A 16,969-nucleotide genomic window follows, 5' to 3' on the forward strand; every position below is an offset into this window, starting at 1 on the left:
TAAAATAAGAAAATAGATTTTAAGTGGTTATAAGTGGTAACAAACAGAACAAAGATGAGTTCAGTAAACAAACAGAGCTTGCTTGCTATCCTTAGCACACTACAGAAATTAGCTACAAGGAACATTTCTCACCCTAACTATTATTGCAGGAGGATTCTTTTACAGGCCAGACAAATCTTTCCTTTCCCAGATCAGCAACTGTTGACTCCCTCTGTCATTCTTCTGTTTTCAGATGTTTTCAAATATCTTTTTGGGTTGGGGAAGGAAAGCTAATGCAGGCCAAAGGCCATCATAATTTCCTTCCTCTGCCTTATATAAATTACCATAAGGCAGGGGATCTTTATTTGATTCCTCACCCCTCCATGGAAAAGTACAGAATTCAAGTTGGGTTTTGGTATCAGGTAGCATGGTCAGGTGTCTCTGTAGCCATTCTTCACAGGCCGACCCATCTGTTTTCAGGAAGACTAAGCTTCTTTACAGTCCATTGTCTCTTCCTAATAGGCAATCAGCACTACCTGCTTTTTCATTGTTGTACTTGGTATAGCTAGCTTCACTAAACAAGAACACATTGGTAATATAAATCAACAATCCATATTCCTAACTCCAGAAAGACAAGTGATGCGTGCATACACATGGGATAATCATATTCAGTAATCTATAACCTTTCCAATGTTATCTCACAGGAACCATCTCACATAAAACAAACCTTGATTATGACATCATATCATAAGCATATTTTCATAAAGCATATGAATGCCAGCTCACAATGGGAATGAAATTTTCAAAAATGTTAAATCAAAGATTTCTGCAGGGAATAGATTAGTTTAGAGGAGGGAAGGTGTATATTTTTATAAAGACTGGGCAAAATCTAGCCACTTCTCAAGCCTCTTTCCATCCTACTCCACATGTCAACAGATCTAGGAATTCTAGAAGCCCCCACTTTCAGGCCTATGATACCACATTTGCATGTTCTATTAGTCAGAGCTGTGTCAAGCCCCACCAATTAGTTAATATATATGTTGAGGAGTGTCCAGTAGCCAATGGAGTTGGTAGGATACTGACCCCAAGTGTGCACTGCACCCTTATTTCGAAATAAGCTATGCAATTTTAACTACGCTAATATCAGCATTCATATCAGCTATGATGTCTACTAAAATAATATGACTCATAAACAAAAGGAACCAATTAATATTAATTATAACTGAAAATGAGTAGCAATCAGAATCTATTGACCACAGTCTCTGAGTTTGTCATAGCATCCTGTGTCTACGATAGTCCAGCTATTTAGATGTTCCAGACCCTGATTCACAGTTGTAGGGAAAATTCCATGCCTACAATCTTGCAACCCTTTGAAAAACCCATTTAAGGTTATGTAATATTCACCCATTCATAAGTATTCTTACTACAGATGAGCTCTTTTCTGAGCTTCTCACTTCCAGGACTGTAAAAGCTGGCTTTCATTTTCACAAATAGCACTGAAGAGTCAAAGCAAGAATAAAAAATGTGTTGCCTTTTTTTTTTTTTTGGTGGCAAACCTGCGAAATGAGATTTTTCATTAATTTCACTTATGGTGATAAAATCCCTTAAAGTTATTTCTCTTCTATTGAGGGGGCTGATGATGGTGCGGGTCACACTTTTTAATACTGCTGCTGCAGAAACTTTTGCTATTCAAAATAAAAATGCAAAGCAAAAGACTTTCCTTTTCCTCATGTTCTCTTAGAGCTTGATTCTGCTCACTGAAGTCAATAGTAAATTGTATTCTATGGGAGCAAGGTTGAGCCTCTATTTCCCCCCCTCCTTTCTTTAAATCGTGAGTTTAAAACTGATTTTTCCTATTATTTTATATCTATGTAGATAGATATAGATGGATAGATACAGCTATGGATATCTCAGTTTCTGTGTTCTTATTCCCTGCTATCAGAAATGTGGATGCTCTTTGATGACCAAATGCAATTTAAGCAAATACATTTTAAAACATTTTCCAATACCACAAGTCATAAAATAGGATGGAAAAGCCAATAAGCCATCCTTAAAAGACAATCTATTGAAACAATGAGAGGGAGTAACTGACACAAGCTTTGACCTCTCTGTTGTTTGCTATGAGTAGGAGAACTAATGACTAAATGTACACATTGAACACTTCAGCATTCAGCAATTAAAGATTTTTGCAATAGAATACATGCATTTTCACTAAATCTTAGCAAAATGATGTGGGTCAAAACATGCTCCCCCTTTTTGCCTTTAAATAGATCACACTGAAATCTTACATCATCCATCAAAACACAATATGTTTTAGTATATTGGACACTGAGTGCTGTTTGGAGCTTTCAAAGCAAAGTATTATAAATTATTAAACGTTTTTCTTTCTCTTACCTACATCAAAGAACATTGCCATGATCGACTGCAGAATCAGCTAATGTCATAGCCGTCTGCTGAGGTATTGTGTAGGTTTTTGTGGGAATGATAAGACCCAAGATTTTTGGCTTTATGAGAAGCAAAACACTTATTTTGAAAAACAAGCCTGTAAATTTAAATCCTTACTTTGTAAATTCACCCATCTAGACTTCAACAACTGCGAGTTTAAATTGCAATGATAAATGGTTGTGGTTAGCAAAGATAGATACAAGCAGTTGATTTTTAGCCAAGGGGTTGCAACTTAAATGTCCATAAGAGAATTCCTAAAGGTACCCTGCCTGGCAGCAGTGAAAGTGGGATAATAGCTGTTATCCTGAACTGTCACTTGCCTGCCCTCCTTCCAGTATTCACATTCTAAGCATCCTAACAATTCAAGGTCTGATAAACCTGGTTAAACTGAAGACCTTAAAAAAGCCATACAATTCAAGATCATTGCTTAGGGTAACCCTGAGCCTTGCTACAACAGTTGATTATTCCTGCAGTTCTGACCCTGTGTGACCTAAAACATAGGTACATGGGTAATTTTGTAGGGAAGTGGATTTAGTCCATTTTCAAGAATATGAAAGTCTGTACATAGAACCCATAGAAAAATGAAAATTAATTGTATATATTAAAATTATGGATTTTAAAAACAGAAATTAAGGCAACACTCTGCTCAGTAATATAAATCTCAAGAGCAATTGAGGCATCTACTATGAAGATAAGTATCACAGCTGCTGTTGATCACCGATCTTCTTTTCCATACCTCACTGGCAAATCAATTCTCAGTCCAGGTTGTACTATGCAGAGCTCAGAAGATCTGGGTTCAGTTCCTGGCTCTGCTGAGGACTTTTCTGATTGTGGGAGTGTCATACCGTCTCTGTGTCACAAATCCTTTTTTTCTCCCACTTTTTTTGGTCACTGTAAATCATCATCCTGCTACCTGTATACTCTGTGCCTACATGCAATCCTATTGACTTCATTTTGCCCCAAAATATTCCCATTCAATGATGTCTAGTAATAAGCTTCCAAGTATAGGGGACCAATTGTTTCATAAAAGGGTGTCTGGCTGAGGCCTATTCCAAGTTCCTGCTGCCAGTTCCACAAATTGGAAAAAAAGACTTTGGAATTTGACTTTATATATTTATGAAGAATGCCCTGGAATCTATCCATAAATACATTCTAAAAAAGTATTGGCTTCTTTTGCCTATTGCTAAACAGATTCTATGATCTATAAATTTTTTTTAGTAACAAAAGGAGTAATTGAAGGTAATAAGGATGACCATACAAGGTTAGCATTGCCCTTAATCATGTTTCTATTATTTTCAAGTGAGTCTGTAAGAAACAATATGGATTACTGCAAAGCTATTGTGAAAACTGATGAGAAAATGTCTCTCTTTTCTGAGAAAAGTTATGCCAAAGCAAGTACAGATCTTGATCTATTCTTTTTCATTGTATAGTGTTACTGCTGACTGTATAAATGGGAAAATAAAATAGTTTTAAATGCTAAGTAGTTCTGTTCTGTATGGCTGTGATCCCAAAATGAAATAAGCTTGAACTTCAGGACTATATTCTGCTACGCTTACCTGGAGCAATAGCTTACTCCCATTGGTCTCAACGCTATTTGTCTGAAATATGCAGCACTTAGGTACAACTCAGAGTAGTAGAATGTGCTCCTTAGCCATTCAATTTGTTCCCTGTGTCCTGTTCATTTTTGGGGGTCACTTACTATTAAAAGTTTATAACCATGTCTACTATTATTTTCTAAATACCCATTCAGTGTCAATTCCACAAATATCTACTTCAACCTTCTTGAATATTTGTTTACAGTGAAAATTCCAACTTGAAATTATCCGTGAGAGGAAAAATGAACATTTGCCATTCTAACCCACCATAAGATTAACCTCCAAAATGCTGTGCTGCCATTTTATTAGTGTTTTGCTTTTTTTTGGTCAGTATTATAGAATCACAAAGTCAAAAACTATTGATCCCAAGTACTGGTGTTATCTTCTGAAATCTCCAATACTCAAAGTATCTCATAAACATACATGCTTGTTTTGATATCTTGTTTCCTAAAGCTGTTATACATAGTTCCAGTAAGCTGGCTAAGTCTGCACTGAACAATTTGTTTAGGACATGATATTTAATCACAGCAAACAAAACAACTAAACAATGCATAGTCTGGAAACCCAGGTCTAACTGTATCCTATGTTTAAAAGCACTCAGATTATTAGCTGTTAAGTGAAAGACAAAATGAGACTAATTATCATTTGTACAGAGCTGTTCAAACATTAACCAGCTATACTATTCACAGAAATTCTCTAAAAAAGAGTTTCTACAGAAAATGCCAATTCATTGAGCCCAAAAGGTTTCATGAAGAATTTGGGCTTAACAATCCCTTGGATGAACTGTAGTGACCTTCCTCTGAGCCAGAGGAGAAGGAACCTCCTTCTGCATTTGCCCAAAGGGATGAAGCCAGGCCCACTGGAAGTATGTAACCAGGACAGGAATTATAAAGGGTGGCACGTCACGCTCAGTTGGAGCTGGGACACTAAGGAAGGCAGTAGATCTTGCTCACTCTAGGCTGCCGACATTGAGGCTCAGCCCAACGACACTCTGCCACATGGAGAACTTTTTTTTTTTTTTGCCACAGACCTGCCAGGACTGCCATGGGCCACTACCAAGAAAAGTTGGAGGACGCTCCACTGACACGAGTAAACCCTGAGATAAGGGGAAGAAGTGGCTCAGGGGCAGCCAACCTTAGTCTAACTACAGCTGTACCTGATGTGTGGTCAGCATGTTGCAGTAACCACTGCCGACCAACCCTGAGGTGGCAGCCTCCAGTGACCAGTTCTAGTGGAGTTTGCTTTGTCTCTGAATCAAGAGACCAGAGCTAACTGCCTACTGGTTTTGCCTGTCCCTGCATGAAGAAACCAGAGCCAATTGACAAATTTGAAACAAAACCTTTCTATTTTTCAGTTCAGAAAGACTTTTCTAAATTTTCTACAGTGTGTGTGTGTGTGTGTGTGTGTGTGTGTGTGTATTAAACATGCTCAAAATCCAATTAAAAAGACCCCAAATACTTTTTTAACATTTTGAGTCACAGAAATTTTTTTTTTAAATTGTTTTTGAGTTGACATTAAACTTTTTTTTTCAGAATTGCGAGCAGGCCCAAATCTGTTATGCACCCAGCTTTATTTACAGCCAACTACAGTATATCAAGAGGCATCACGGTTTTGTTCTAAGAAAAGCATTCTCAAGGCCATATTGTAAATCACGTTTGTCATATTATGTTGTAAATTTAATTAAAATATAACTCCATCTCTCCCTAGAGAGGAGAGGATTTCTGTGTGGGAGGAATTCTTGGAGAAAGAGAGTGACTTTAACATACCAATATATAAGTAATCAGCCTATGTCACAAAAGAAACATTATTGAATAAATGGCCTTTTCCTGAGTGTGGCAAGTAGTAATTGTAACTATTCACATTTTCTTCACAAATGCTTTTAATAAATATAAAATGGGAAGATAATTCACTGGTTTATACCAGTGTTTCTCAACCAGTGGTACAAGTACCCTCAGGGGTACTTGAAAGAAGTCTGGGGGGCACATCAACACAACTGAAATTTGGAGAAAACTGAATTTTTGTTTTAAGTTTTGCAGCGATTTATTATTTTTTTTACTTTTTACACCCCAAAATTTTACTACAATTAAGTTGTTTAAGCAAATGCGTTGCAATGGTAGAAAAAAAATTGTGTCTGCAAACTGTAGGTACCGGGGATATTTCTTTTTTTATATATAAAAAGGGGATACTTATAATTTTTTAGAAAAAGGGATATTTCATAAAAAAAGATTGAGAAACACTGGTTTAGACATTAGAGCTAGCAACTACGTACCTCACAATAGTTAGCAAATGGGAGAGGAAGTCCTAGATACACAAAATGTATTTAGAGTTCCATTGAAATCATTAGACATGAGGCACCTTTAAATCCTTTATGGGTCTGGGCTGGTAAATACCCAAGTTTCTTTTGAGTTCATAATAGCTGCAATTTGCTGACCGTACTGATAATTCTCTCAGATTGTGGTTTGGCATTTATTAAATAATCAGTTCTGCACTAGAAACCACTAGGGTGTTTTTATTGACTTCATTGGAGTGCTGCTTGGATCCCCCTTATTGTATGATTTAGGGTTAAACATATGTCTGAAATTACTGCTTGTGTTAGGGTATGTCTACACTGCAGAAGGTTTTTTTTTGGAAAAAAGGCCGTTTTTCCGAAAAAACTCCAGTTACGTCCACACTGCAATCATGTTCTTAAAAAAAAAAGAAAGAGCAGAAGGGGTTTTCTGACATAGGTAAACCTCTTTCTATGAGGAAGAAGCCTTTTTCTGAAAGAGCTCTTTCGGAAAAAGGCATGTGTGGATGGGGGAGAGGGAGTTTTTTCACTAGAAGAGGAAAAAGGAAAAAGCACAGGTGCCCTGGTGGCCACTCCGTCCATAGTAATCACAGCTTACATGCGAGATAGCATCCATTAAGTGTGGATTCTATCTTTCAAAAATGCAGATCGCTTTTTCAATGCTCTTTGGCAGTGTGGATGCTTTTTTTCCGAAGAAGTTTTTTTTGGAAGATCTGCTTACAGTCTAGACATAGCCTTAGCTAGATAATTTACTCCTTCAGCTTTTTCCTCAGAATAGCCCTAACCTATTTGGGACCTGATCATGACGGGAGTGAAGACCTGTAACTCAATTTCACAGTATAGTTTCTGCCTGGCGACAGTTGGTTAGGAGAAATTAAGAGACTTGTGCACTTTAATAACTGTAGTTTGAATTCTTTTCCAGGGTACATGCAGACCTCAGTAGGCATTCTTTTTGCATTCTGAGCATATGCTTATCTAAAACTGAGGACATTAGATTTCCATTTGACATCAATGAGACTGTTGGGAACTCAGTGCACAAATCACCCCAAGATTCTGGCCATTCAACCATTATGAGTCTGATATTTTCATAACTAAAAGATATTAAAACATAATAAAATATAAGAAATATATCAAAATACTAAATTGATCCAATGTTGTTTTGGAGTTAAATCAATGAAGTGTGAATATTTGCATTTTATACACAACTGGGTGTCACCGTAATGCTGTTCTGTTATTCTTTAGGAATTGGAAATTTGATCATTAACTGTAAATTGATATGCTGTTATTGTTTGTCACAAGGGTATAAGTAATAAATGGATAAGGATATACACAAAATGTTTTACATGTCAGAAGATAGCTTGCTGAAATCATTATAAATGTAATAATAAGTCTGAAGTGCATTTTGTTTTGTACTTAATAGATCATCAGTGTAGAGATGTTAAGTTGCACAGTGCAGCCATGATTGAATGTAATGCTATAATGATGGAAAAGGGTTTTCTGCTTCACCATATGGACTCTAGGAAAATAACTTCTTAGTTGCTGTAGTTTTTCATTTCTTGATACCCATTCCATGTAGATGGCAATATACAGTGCATAATATGTATGCATTAGTAATATTTGAAGTTGCATTTCATGTAGAGATATTATTTTCCTAAGAGCCACTGCATGAGTAAAAGTGGTTCAAAATTATACTCAAGAAATTTATGAGGTAACAAATTATTATTATTGTATGTCATTTGTCATTCCCATGCCTGGATGACTTTTTCAAGCCTTTTCTTTTTTTAAAACCAGAAAGTTCTTATATAAACGACAAAAATTTACAATACATCTGTTAAATATTTCTTTTAGCATTCATTGTCAGGGGTGCAATACTATTCGCTTAGGGTACGTCTACACAGTAGCGTGTACCTCAAAATAAGCTACGCAATTTGAGCTATGCAAATTGTGTAGCTATTTTCCAAATTTGGCACTGTCTACACAGCACTTATTTCAAAATAAATCTCAATTCTTCTGAATTCCTTAATCCTCATACAACAAGGTTTACAGGAAGTCAAAATAAGAAGCCCGTTATTTTGAATTTATTTTAAAATAACGGGCTTCTTTTGTAGACAGCACATAAAGTTATTTCGGAATAACGGACGTTATTCTAAAATAACTCTGCTTTGTAGGCATGCCCTTAGAAATAGCTTAGAATGAGGGCTTATTTTACATGAGTTTATTTTTAGAAATATTGGCCAAATATTTTCATAGCAGCTTGTCACTTATATCACCATTGGATCATCATAAATACCTAGAAGATATTAGGATTATCTAATGTTTGCTCTCCCTTGTTGTTACTGGCAAAATAACAATCTTTTGTGGAGAATGTGGTTCTTAATATGGCTGTGGGACAAAATAATTTGTTGCCAGCAAAAATGGGAATTCCTCACTGGAAACAAATAGAATAATTGTAAATTATCACATCTTCACATTATCACATTATTTTTGCAGTAAAATGGCAGTATGTTTTTATTTGCAAAAATATGGTATTATCTTCATGTGAAAGAGAGAAAAGTTGAAGGTAAAATATAATGTTTTGCTTTCACCAAACTGTTGAAAGTGTGATTGTTGTCATAAAGGAGTCTGTGAAAAATGTGACTTTTTGTCCTTTACCAAATCCATTGATTTTCATGAGAACTTTGATACAGGTATTTATTTATGATAACTGAATTTCATGCTGTTTCACACTGTTAGCTGCTAGTGACTTGCTTTAATCCTGACCCAACACAGTGATCTACTTGAGTGGAGAACAATTGAGGTCAATAGGATTGTCCCTAATGTAATGGGCATATGGTCAAAATACAAATCTAGAGCCTATGTTTGAGCAAAAGACACCAGTTCATAAATCATTTTTAAGGTTTAAAATTATTCTTTAAAAATCACTAACATGGGAAAAGCTTCACTGTCACTGTTGGAATCTGCACATCTTTGTAGTCTATTGTTCTTGGACTGTATTTCTTTCACAGCAATGTGCTTGAGAAGATCTAGGAGGGTATGTCTACATTACAACATTATTTCAAAATAGTTAATTTGAAATAAGTTATTTTGAAATAATGTGTCTAGATGTTCTTCTATTTCAAAATAGCGCATCTACACTGAGTGGACGCTGAATCGAATTTAAGGCCAGCTGGAACCAGGTCCAGCAGGGCATCAGGTCAGGAGTTACTTTGTGTGGCTGCTGCCTGAGGCTAGCCGAGGGCTGTGCTTAAAGGGACCCAATCCCCACACCAGACAGACAGTTCTCAGGGTTCCCCGCTTGCTTGTCTACCTCGATGAGGGACAGCAAAGCATTTTGTCTCTGCGTGCTCTGATTGCCCTTACTTGGGAAACCACAGCGCTCTGCAGCATGGAGCCAGAGCCGCCCCTGGGCACTCTGGTGTTTCTTGTGGACAGGTTGCTGTGAGTCTTGCTGCACTTTCTGCAGGCTGCCATCTGGGAGGTCAGTATCCAGGAGGCTCTGCGGGAGAGCTTCCACCCAGAGGAGCACTAAGAGCCTCTCTAGTCTGCCCCACTGGGAGCTTGTGCCTCATTCCTCCCTCACGTCCTTCCACTTACCCCTCCCTAACCCCACTTCCTGATGTCAAATACAAACTCTCTTTATTTAACAAAACTGGGCAGGGGGGAATGAAACTCTGGTGAGACTGGGGAAAGGAGGCAGGAGAGCGGAGAAGAGAGGATGGGAGAGAGGAGGGGGAAACCTGGGAGGAGGGAGCTGGAAGGGGGAAGCAAGGAAAAGAAGGGGGAGGGGAAGCTCAGGGTTGGGGGGGGGTCTCACCTGCTCCTGGGTTTGCATGTGGCCTTTAGTGGCCAGGCTGGCAGCTATCCTGCCATTGACGCCCATATTCCTCCATCTAGTGCGTGGATCATAGGCATTGGGGGCATCTCTCCCAAACCTGAATAAGGTCCATGAACTCCACTCTGGACCAGGAAGGTGCCCACCTTCTCCGGGCCCTGTCAGGCTCCTGGGAGCTGGCAGACTGCTCCTGGGGAGTGGTGGAGAGCTGGCTGCAGTGACTTGCTGGCTCATGTTTGGGGGTCACTGAGTCAGGGGCAGTGACTGCTGGCTCTGGGCTGGCAGGCTTGGAACTGGCACAGGCACTGTGGCCAGAGTCTACCCCTTTAAGGGCTCCAGGAAGGAGGGGAGGGAGAGGAGTGTTCTTGGTTGAGACTGGAGTGGCCACCAGGGTACTCTGGGATGGCTGGAGGCCCCCTATTTTGAAATAAGTGTCTACACAGCACTTATGTCTAATTAGCTATTTTGAATTTGGCTTTATTCCTTGTAGAATGAGGTTTGTCAAATTTGAAATAAGTGCTCCGCTATTTCAAATTAATTTGAAATAGTGGTTTGGCTGTATAGACGCTAGGAAAGTTATTTCGAAATAAGGGTTGTTATGAGACAGGCTCTCAATACATTTCATGTCGAGTATTCACAAAATGTATGTAAGGTGTCTTAAAATTCCACCTTTGCTGCAAAGAGTTTCCAAAACAGCAGGATTCATTCCATTGGATAACACTGAGTTTAAGTATCCTTTCCTGCAGAAGAGTTAAAATGTTAAGGTTTTAATTAGCTCAAATTCCTGCATCTGTTGGGAAAATAACATAAATATTGCCTCTGAGTGTGTGTTCATTCAGTGATTAGTAATTTAGACTTTTCATTGACAACACAGATGGTTAAATGATTAAGACAACTTAATTAAAAATGCTGTAATAGCAATTGGAAAAATTCAGTGTCTGGATCCCAGGATTACAAGTTTGCTATCTCGTTCCTCTAACCACAATATTTACTGTTAATCATTGTCCTGCTTAATAAGCAGAGATATGTTACAGCACCCACCCTTGGAAAAGAAGTTCTGAACACAAGATAACTTTGAACCCACAGGTATTTTCCTAGGTTAAATGCAATTCTGTGACAAAGTGATGAGCCAGATACAAATCACTGCTATGCTGATTTGCCGCATTTGAGGATCTGGAATGATTTGTTCTTTTAAGTTTTATAGATAGTGAATGGCAAACACTAACTTGCATCAGGTGTCATAATGTTTAAGCTGTTAGTTGCTGATTTTGCAAGAGGTTAGAAGAGTTAGATGCTCCCTGTGGACAAGATAGCTTTTTGGCTCAGCTGTCTCCTCCAATCAAACTAGTGTCTTTGTTTTCCTTGTCTATTTTGCCATGGGATTATTAACTTAAGTATTAATAAACAGTTCAGCATTTCCCTCAATTAATTTTATTTGCTTTTTTTTCATGTGTGTGTGTGTGTGTGTTCATGCAGGTGGCGTTTGCATCGCTCAGTCGCTAAAAATCCCCCGTGAACCAAGACTGGGAGAATATGACAAGATCATCAAGCGCTTGTTGGAAACTCCTAATGCACGAGCAGTGATCATGTTTGCAAACGAGGATGATATTAGGTGCTTGTTCTCTTAAGTTTTATGTTGAAGAATTGCCCTCTTTGCAAGAAGTCCCTTTTTAGTGGCCTATATCTGATTTCCTAACAGATTTCAATCCAATGTAAATATTCTTGGGAACCAGGTAGCCATTACATAGTTCACAATGCCATTGTGCCAGGGACTTCCTACTTCTTAATAATGAAGACGCTGTGCATTGAAACTTGAGCACTGAAAGAGATTAAACAAATAAGAATGATAGAATATGATGTTTAAGGATGAGGTAAATTAATATTTACAGTACAGTAGCCTGAATCCTGAACTCTGTCTCTTTTGAGAAATATGCTTTAAACTGTCAGAACAATTGACTAATTGGTTAAAGACAGCCTATTTATGTATAGCCAGAACCAATGCTGCAAGGGATCTCTCGTCAGTAGCATTTCTTGGTAAACGCATTGTATCTAATTAGTCATTTGTTTATTTACAGGCGGATATTGGAAGCAGCCAAAAAAACTAATCAAACTGGACATTTTCTTTGGATTGGCTCAGATAGTTGGGGGTCAAAAATTTCACCTGTTTACCAACAGGAAGAGATTGCAGAAGGAGCAGTCACCATTCTGCCCAAAAGAGCTTCTATTGATGGTAAGAACATATAATAACGACACAAAAGATGCATTGTAAGATTTGAATTTAGTTGATGAGAGTCTCACATTTATTTCAGTGGGTATTGAACGCAACGCAGACCTCCATGGGAATTGAGGATACGTGACAACTTGCAAGATTGGACCTTTACAGTATATTGATTTTGGATTGGAGAGTTTATTGACCTTCCTCCATTGCATTTTCTTCAGTTATAGTTTTCACAGAAGCATTATAGATTTGATTTCGTCAAATAATTGCATAGCTGTTTCAAGAACATTTTTCCTATAACAATTATTAATAGATATTAATAGCAAATGTGATTATTTTCATTTTCCAAATATCACTTTATTCTTTAAAAAAGTCTGTATTCAGCTAGTTTATATCTCTACCCCATTGAGATATGCATTGCATTCTTGTTATGCAATCCAAATAGATCCACCAAAAATTTCTAAATGTCTTCTTCTGGATCCCTTGTCATGTTTTTATGTTTTTTTTCTTTGTTTAGGATTTGATAGATATTTTCGGAGCCGTACCCTTGCTAATAATCGAAGAAATGTGTGGTTTGCAGAATTTTGGGAAGAGAATTTTGGATGCAAGTTAGGATCACATGGAAAAAGAAACAGCAATATCAAGAAATGCACAGGTATCATCCTAGAATAAAATATTTTCTTGAAATACTTTGTAATTCTTAAAAGATGGACTGGTAAGGAATTTGCTTGGTCCCTTGAGTGGTTGCTTGAGACACATTTAATTATATTCATATACCACTCTCATTCTACCTTGAAATATATTTTTTAAGATTTTAACACTAATACCTTCTTGTCTCTATTGGAGCATGCAAACACTTATCAGGAGGTCACCTTAGTCACATGTTTGCTAGCCAGAATTATAGAGAGTCTCACTTTAGAAGAGCACTGTATCTTTCAACTCTGTGGCACTTACAAGATTTGAAGACTGAGCCTGCAGAGATTGCTATACTTTCAGAGAAAATGTGATGAGTTTAAGCAAAGGTGAAAAAATAATAATAATAAAAAAGGAAGCCTGTTAGGAGCAAAAGGGGTGTTTAATTTATCCACATTTAAAGATAATATTGGATAAATATTTGGATTGTAGTTCAGGGTGCTTTTTATTTTCACTGAACTTCTGTTCCACACAGTATATTATGTGGAACAGAAGTTCAGTGAAAATAAGGTTGAATCTCCAAAAACTGGCACTTTGGTCCAGCAACATCCATGGTCTGGCAGGACCACAGATGCTTCTGGACCAGAGATCATAGAAACCTAATGGCAGGAGGGCTAACTGGGACCCAGGGCAGCAGGGTTGGCAGCCTGTCAGGGAGGCAGTGCAGGGTTGAGGCCAAAATGCTGCAGCAGCCCCCGGCAGCCTGAGGTAACCCAGGGCCAAAGCTGGAGTCCTGCAGCAGCCCCCCCCCCCCCCCCAGGAGCAAGGTGCTGGGGCTGGATCCCCATGGCAGCCCATGGCAAGCAGGACTGTGGCCAGAATTCCTTGGCAGCCTGGCTGTCTGGGGAGCCAGCAGTAGTTAGGTGAGGAGCCTAGCCAGGGTAGCAACGTGGGGGTTGTGGTGACAAAGGCAGGGTGACTGCTGGGGTGATAGCAAACCGGCAGGACAAGGAATGCTGAGTGGCAGTGGCAAGGGACCTCCCCTGGTCTGGCAAATTCTCTCATTCGGGATCGGTAAGGTCCTGAAGGAGCCAGACCAGGGAGGTCCAACCTGTATGCTTTCTATATATGCGCTTAATGAAAGTGATGACAAAACTGATGTTTTTTTCACTCTTGACACATGTAAGCTACAAGTGAGCATACTTGTCTTCTTCACTCTTGGTCCGATTCTGAAGTCCTTACTCAGTTTATATGCTCTATTTAGAGACTGAGTAACAACTAAATAAAGAGCTCTATGCTGGAAGGAAATGCTCATTCTCTGATATGCTCTTCTGAACACTGAACAAAAGCTTGATACATCTTGCGCACGGTTCTAATTTTAACCAGGGACTCAGCTAAGGCATCTCACTTCATCACATCTATGAATTTGAAGCACCATAGGTTGGTCTCTGAGATGCATAGGATACAAGTATACATGTCTTGTTAAATCCCAATCCATGTTTTAAATTGCAAATGGAAACAAACTGCGTGACCGTCCAGTCTTGACAGCACAGCTGTAATATGCTGCACGTGGAAATTATTGCTCTGGAACCTCCCACGGGAAATCAGTGTTCCCTCCAAGATTTTCCAACCATGAGCAGAGTGAGTTTTGGCTTGTGCACCAATATTGAGGTAGTGTGTGCTGGTTTGGATGTGTGCCACCTAATTTATTAACACACACACGTTAATCAGATGGATCAGATGTCCCCCACCCCTCCCTCAGCCATGCGGCAGGTCATGTTCCTGGCCCAGCTGCCAGAATATGCCACAGCTCCCACTGCCACGTGGCAGCCCTGGCCACTGAAGCAGGCCTCTCCCCCGCCAAGTGGCAGGTCCTGGCTCCCTTGCTTCAGTGGCTCCCTCACTATGCTGTCTCAACCATCCCTGCCCATTGGAGAAGCTGCCTGCCGCATGAGTGCTGCTGCATGTCTCTCCAGAGGAGGTGGGTGGGGGAAGAACTTTTTGTGTGTGTCCAGGAACATTGCTGGGAATGCTGAATGATCAGTCCATCTGGATCTGATGAATGATAGAACAGCTTCCTGATGGCACTGCAGCCAACACTATTTCATTCTATCATGGCCTGCCATGAACAGTGCAAAAGAAGCAAGGCAGAAAAGAATCTTTTGTTCCCTCCTGTAAGAGAGTCCTCGAGGCAGACAAATCATCTCACATTACTATAGCTAGGTCCTCTCTGAGATTGAAGAATAATAGAGTGCCTGAAGCATGACTTCATCCATCCATTTTTAGGTCTAGAGATGTGTTAACAATACTTAAAGGTCAAGTGTGCACTGATACAATGGTGGTAAAAGTTAAAGAAGTAAAGTTTTATTACAGAATCAAAATGTAAAGGAAAATGTATGAACACATCTTTTGCAAAAAGAACAAATTCTAATTTTGGAAACCTTAGGATTTCCACAGAAACTTTTTCCTGTGTGTTTTTCAGTTAGCTGTCCCTTAAAATTGGAGACAAGCACATGAAGGTACAGTTTGCCACGTTGCAAATGTAGGCTGTATGTATGTGATCGCTGTCTACTGTCCATCAAAGGGAGCAGTCCAATTTCTGAGCCATGTCAATGTGTAATGCTCCAATGACTGTATAACTATTAGTACAAAATGGAACAACTGCACAGGGAAGATTGAGAAACCTGTGCTAGAATAGCTAATAGCCTGATGGTTCAGGCACTTCCATTCTCTCCCTGAAAAGAGACACACCTGGGTTCAGATCCCTGATGTGGAGTGGGGATTTGAAACTCAGTGTCTTATTTCCAAGGTGAGCATCCTAAATGTTGTACTAAAACTTAGGTGACTTGTGGTAGAAGTTGGGAGGTGCACTGCTCTCCTGTGCTCCCACCATATTTTTAATTGCTAAATGGGGTTCCCCCACATGCCCCTTCCCCATTCCTCTGAGTGGCCTTCCCTGCACCATCTCCTCCTTCTGGTACCAATCACCCAGGGTGCATCAACACAGCACCCTTATATCAAAATTAGCTACACAATTTGCGCTATGCAAATTGCATAGCTTATTTTGAGGTTATTTCGAAATAAAGTATTATTTTGATAAATCCCTTAACCCTGTGGAATGAGGGTTACAGGGATGCTGGAATAGTGCACCTGTTACTTCAAAATATATTTCAAAAGAACAGGCACGTTTAAAGATGCAGAATAGCTATTTCGGGCTACTGGAGGAATCCTGAAATGGCTTCGCTCTGTAGACGTAGCCCTATAGTGCTACAGTGTAAAAGAAGATGAAGGTAGCACCTCCTCCACCACTTGTTCTATTTTGTGAATGAAGACCTTTATAGAATCATAGAATACTAGAACTGGAAGGAACTTTGAGAGGTCATCAAGGGCAGTCCCCAGCCCTCACGGCGGGACCAAGCACCTCATTATGTCTGGGAAAAAAAAATGTTGGATCAAAATGTTTTGTTTTCATCTCAAATTAATTTTTTTTTAACTTTTACAAGTTGCTGAATATTTCCCAAAATTGTATTCAGTTTGACTGGAAACAAATTATTGTAGACTTTTTTCAGAACTGGAAGCAAACTGAAAAATCACATGTCCACTCAGATGTAGAGAGAGGATTTCAAAAGACCATATATCACTCAGAATGCTTCCTGCCTCTAACAATATTAATTATTTATATTAATTATTGTTATGGTTTACTAGATCACATTCTGTTTAATGACAAGTGAAGTTTAAAAAATAACCTTCATTTTCAAATGCACTTCACTATTTATACATTTTTTTTGTCTTACTTTCTTACTTTTTAATATTTTAGGCTTCTGAGCTGAGTGAAATTACTGGAGTTTCCCTTTCAAGTTTTCCTGATAATACATTGTCCTTTTTGGCTAACTCACATTCAGCAATCATTCACCTAAATGCTGCAAAAATAGTTGTATTTTCTTGCTATTAACTTTAGCAACAGGACTCTAAGTGCTTGT

At 38.8% G+C, this 16,969-nt stretch overlaps 1 protein-coding gene across 3 annotated transcripts in view; it reads left to right on the top strand.

The window, feature by feature from the left end:
• GRM8 (glutamate metabotropic receptor 8) overlaps window positions 1-16,969 on the top strand; it is a 507,705-nt gene that overhangs the window by 217,558 nt on the left and 273,178 nt on the right. For all 3 annotated transcript variants that reach the window (XM_014573390.4, XM_014573388.4, XM_075928359.2), the window contains 3 exons: window positions 11,615-11,750; window positions 12,214-12,368; window positions 12,874-13,011. In XM_014573390.4, the coding sequence (XP_014428876.1) occupies window positions 11,615-11,750; window positions 12,214-12,368; window positions 12,874-13,011 (429 nt within the window). The remainder of the gene's footprint in view (window positions 1-11,614; window positions 11,751-12,213; window positions 12,369-12,873; window positions 13,012-16,969) is intronic.

Source organism: Pelodiscus sinensis, chromosome 1, assembly GCF_052426305.1.
Source record: "Pelodiscus sinensis isolate ZL-2025 chromosome 1, ASM5242630v1, whole genome shotgun sequence".
NCBI classification, from domain to species: Eukaryota; Metazoa; Chordata; order Testudines; family Trionychidae; genus Pelodiscus; species Pelodiscus sinensis.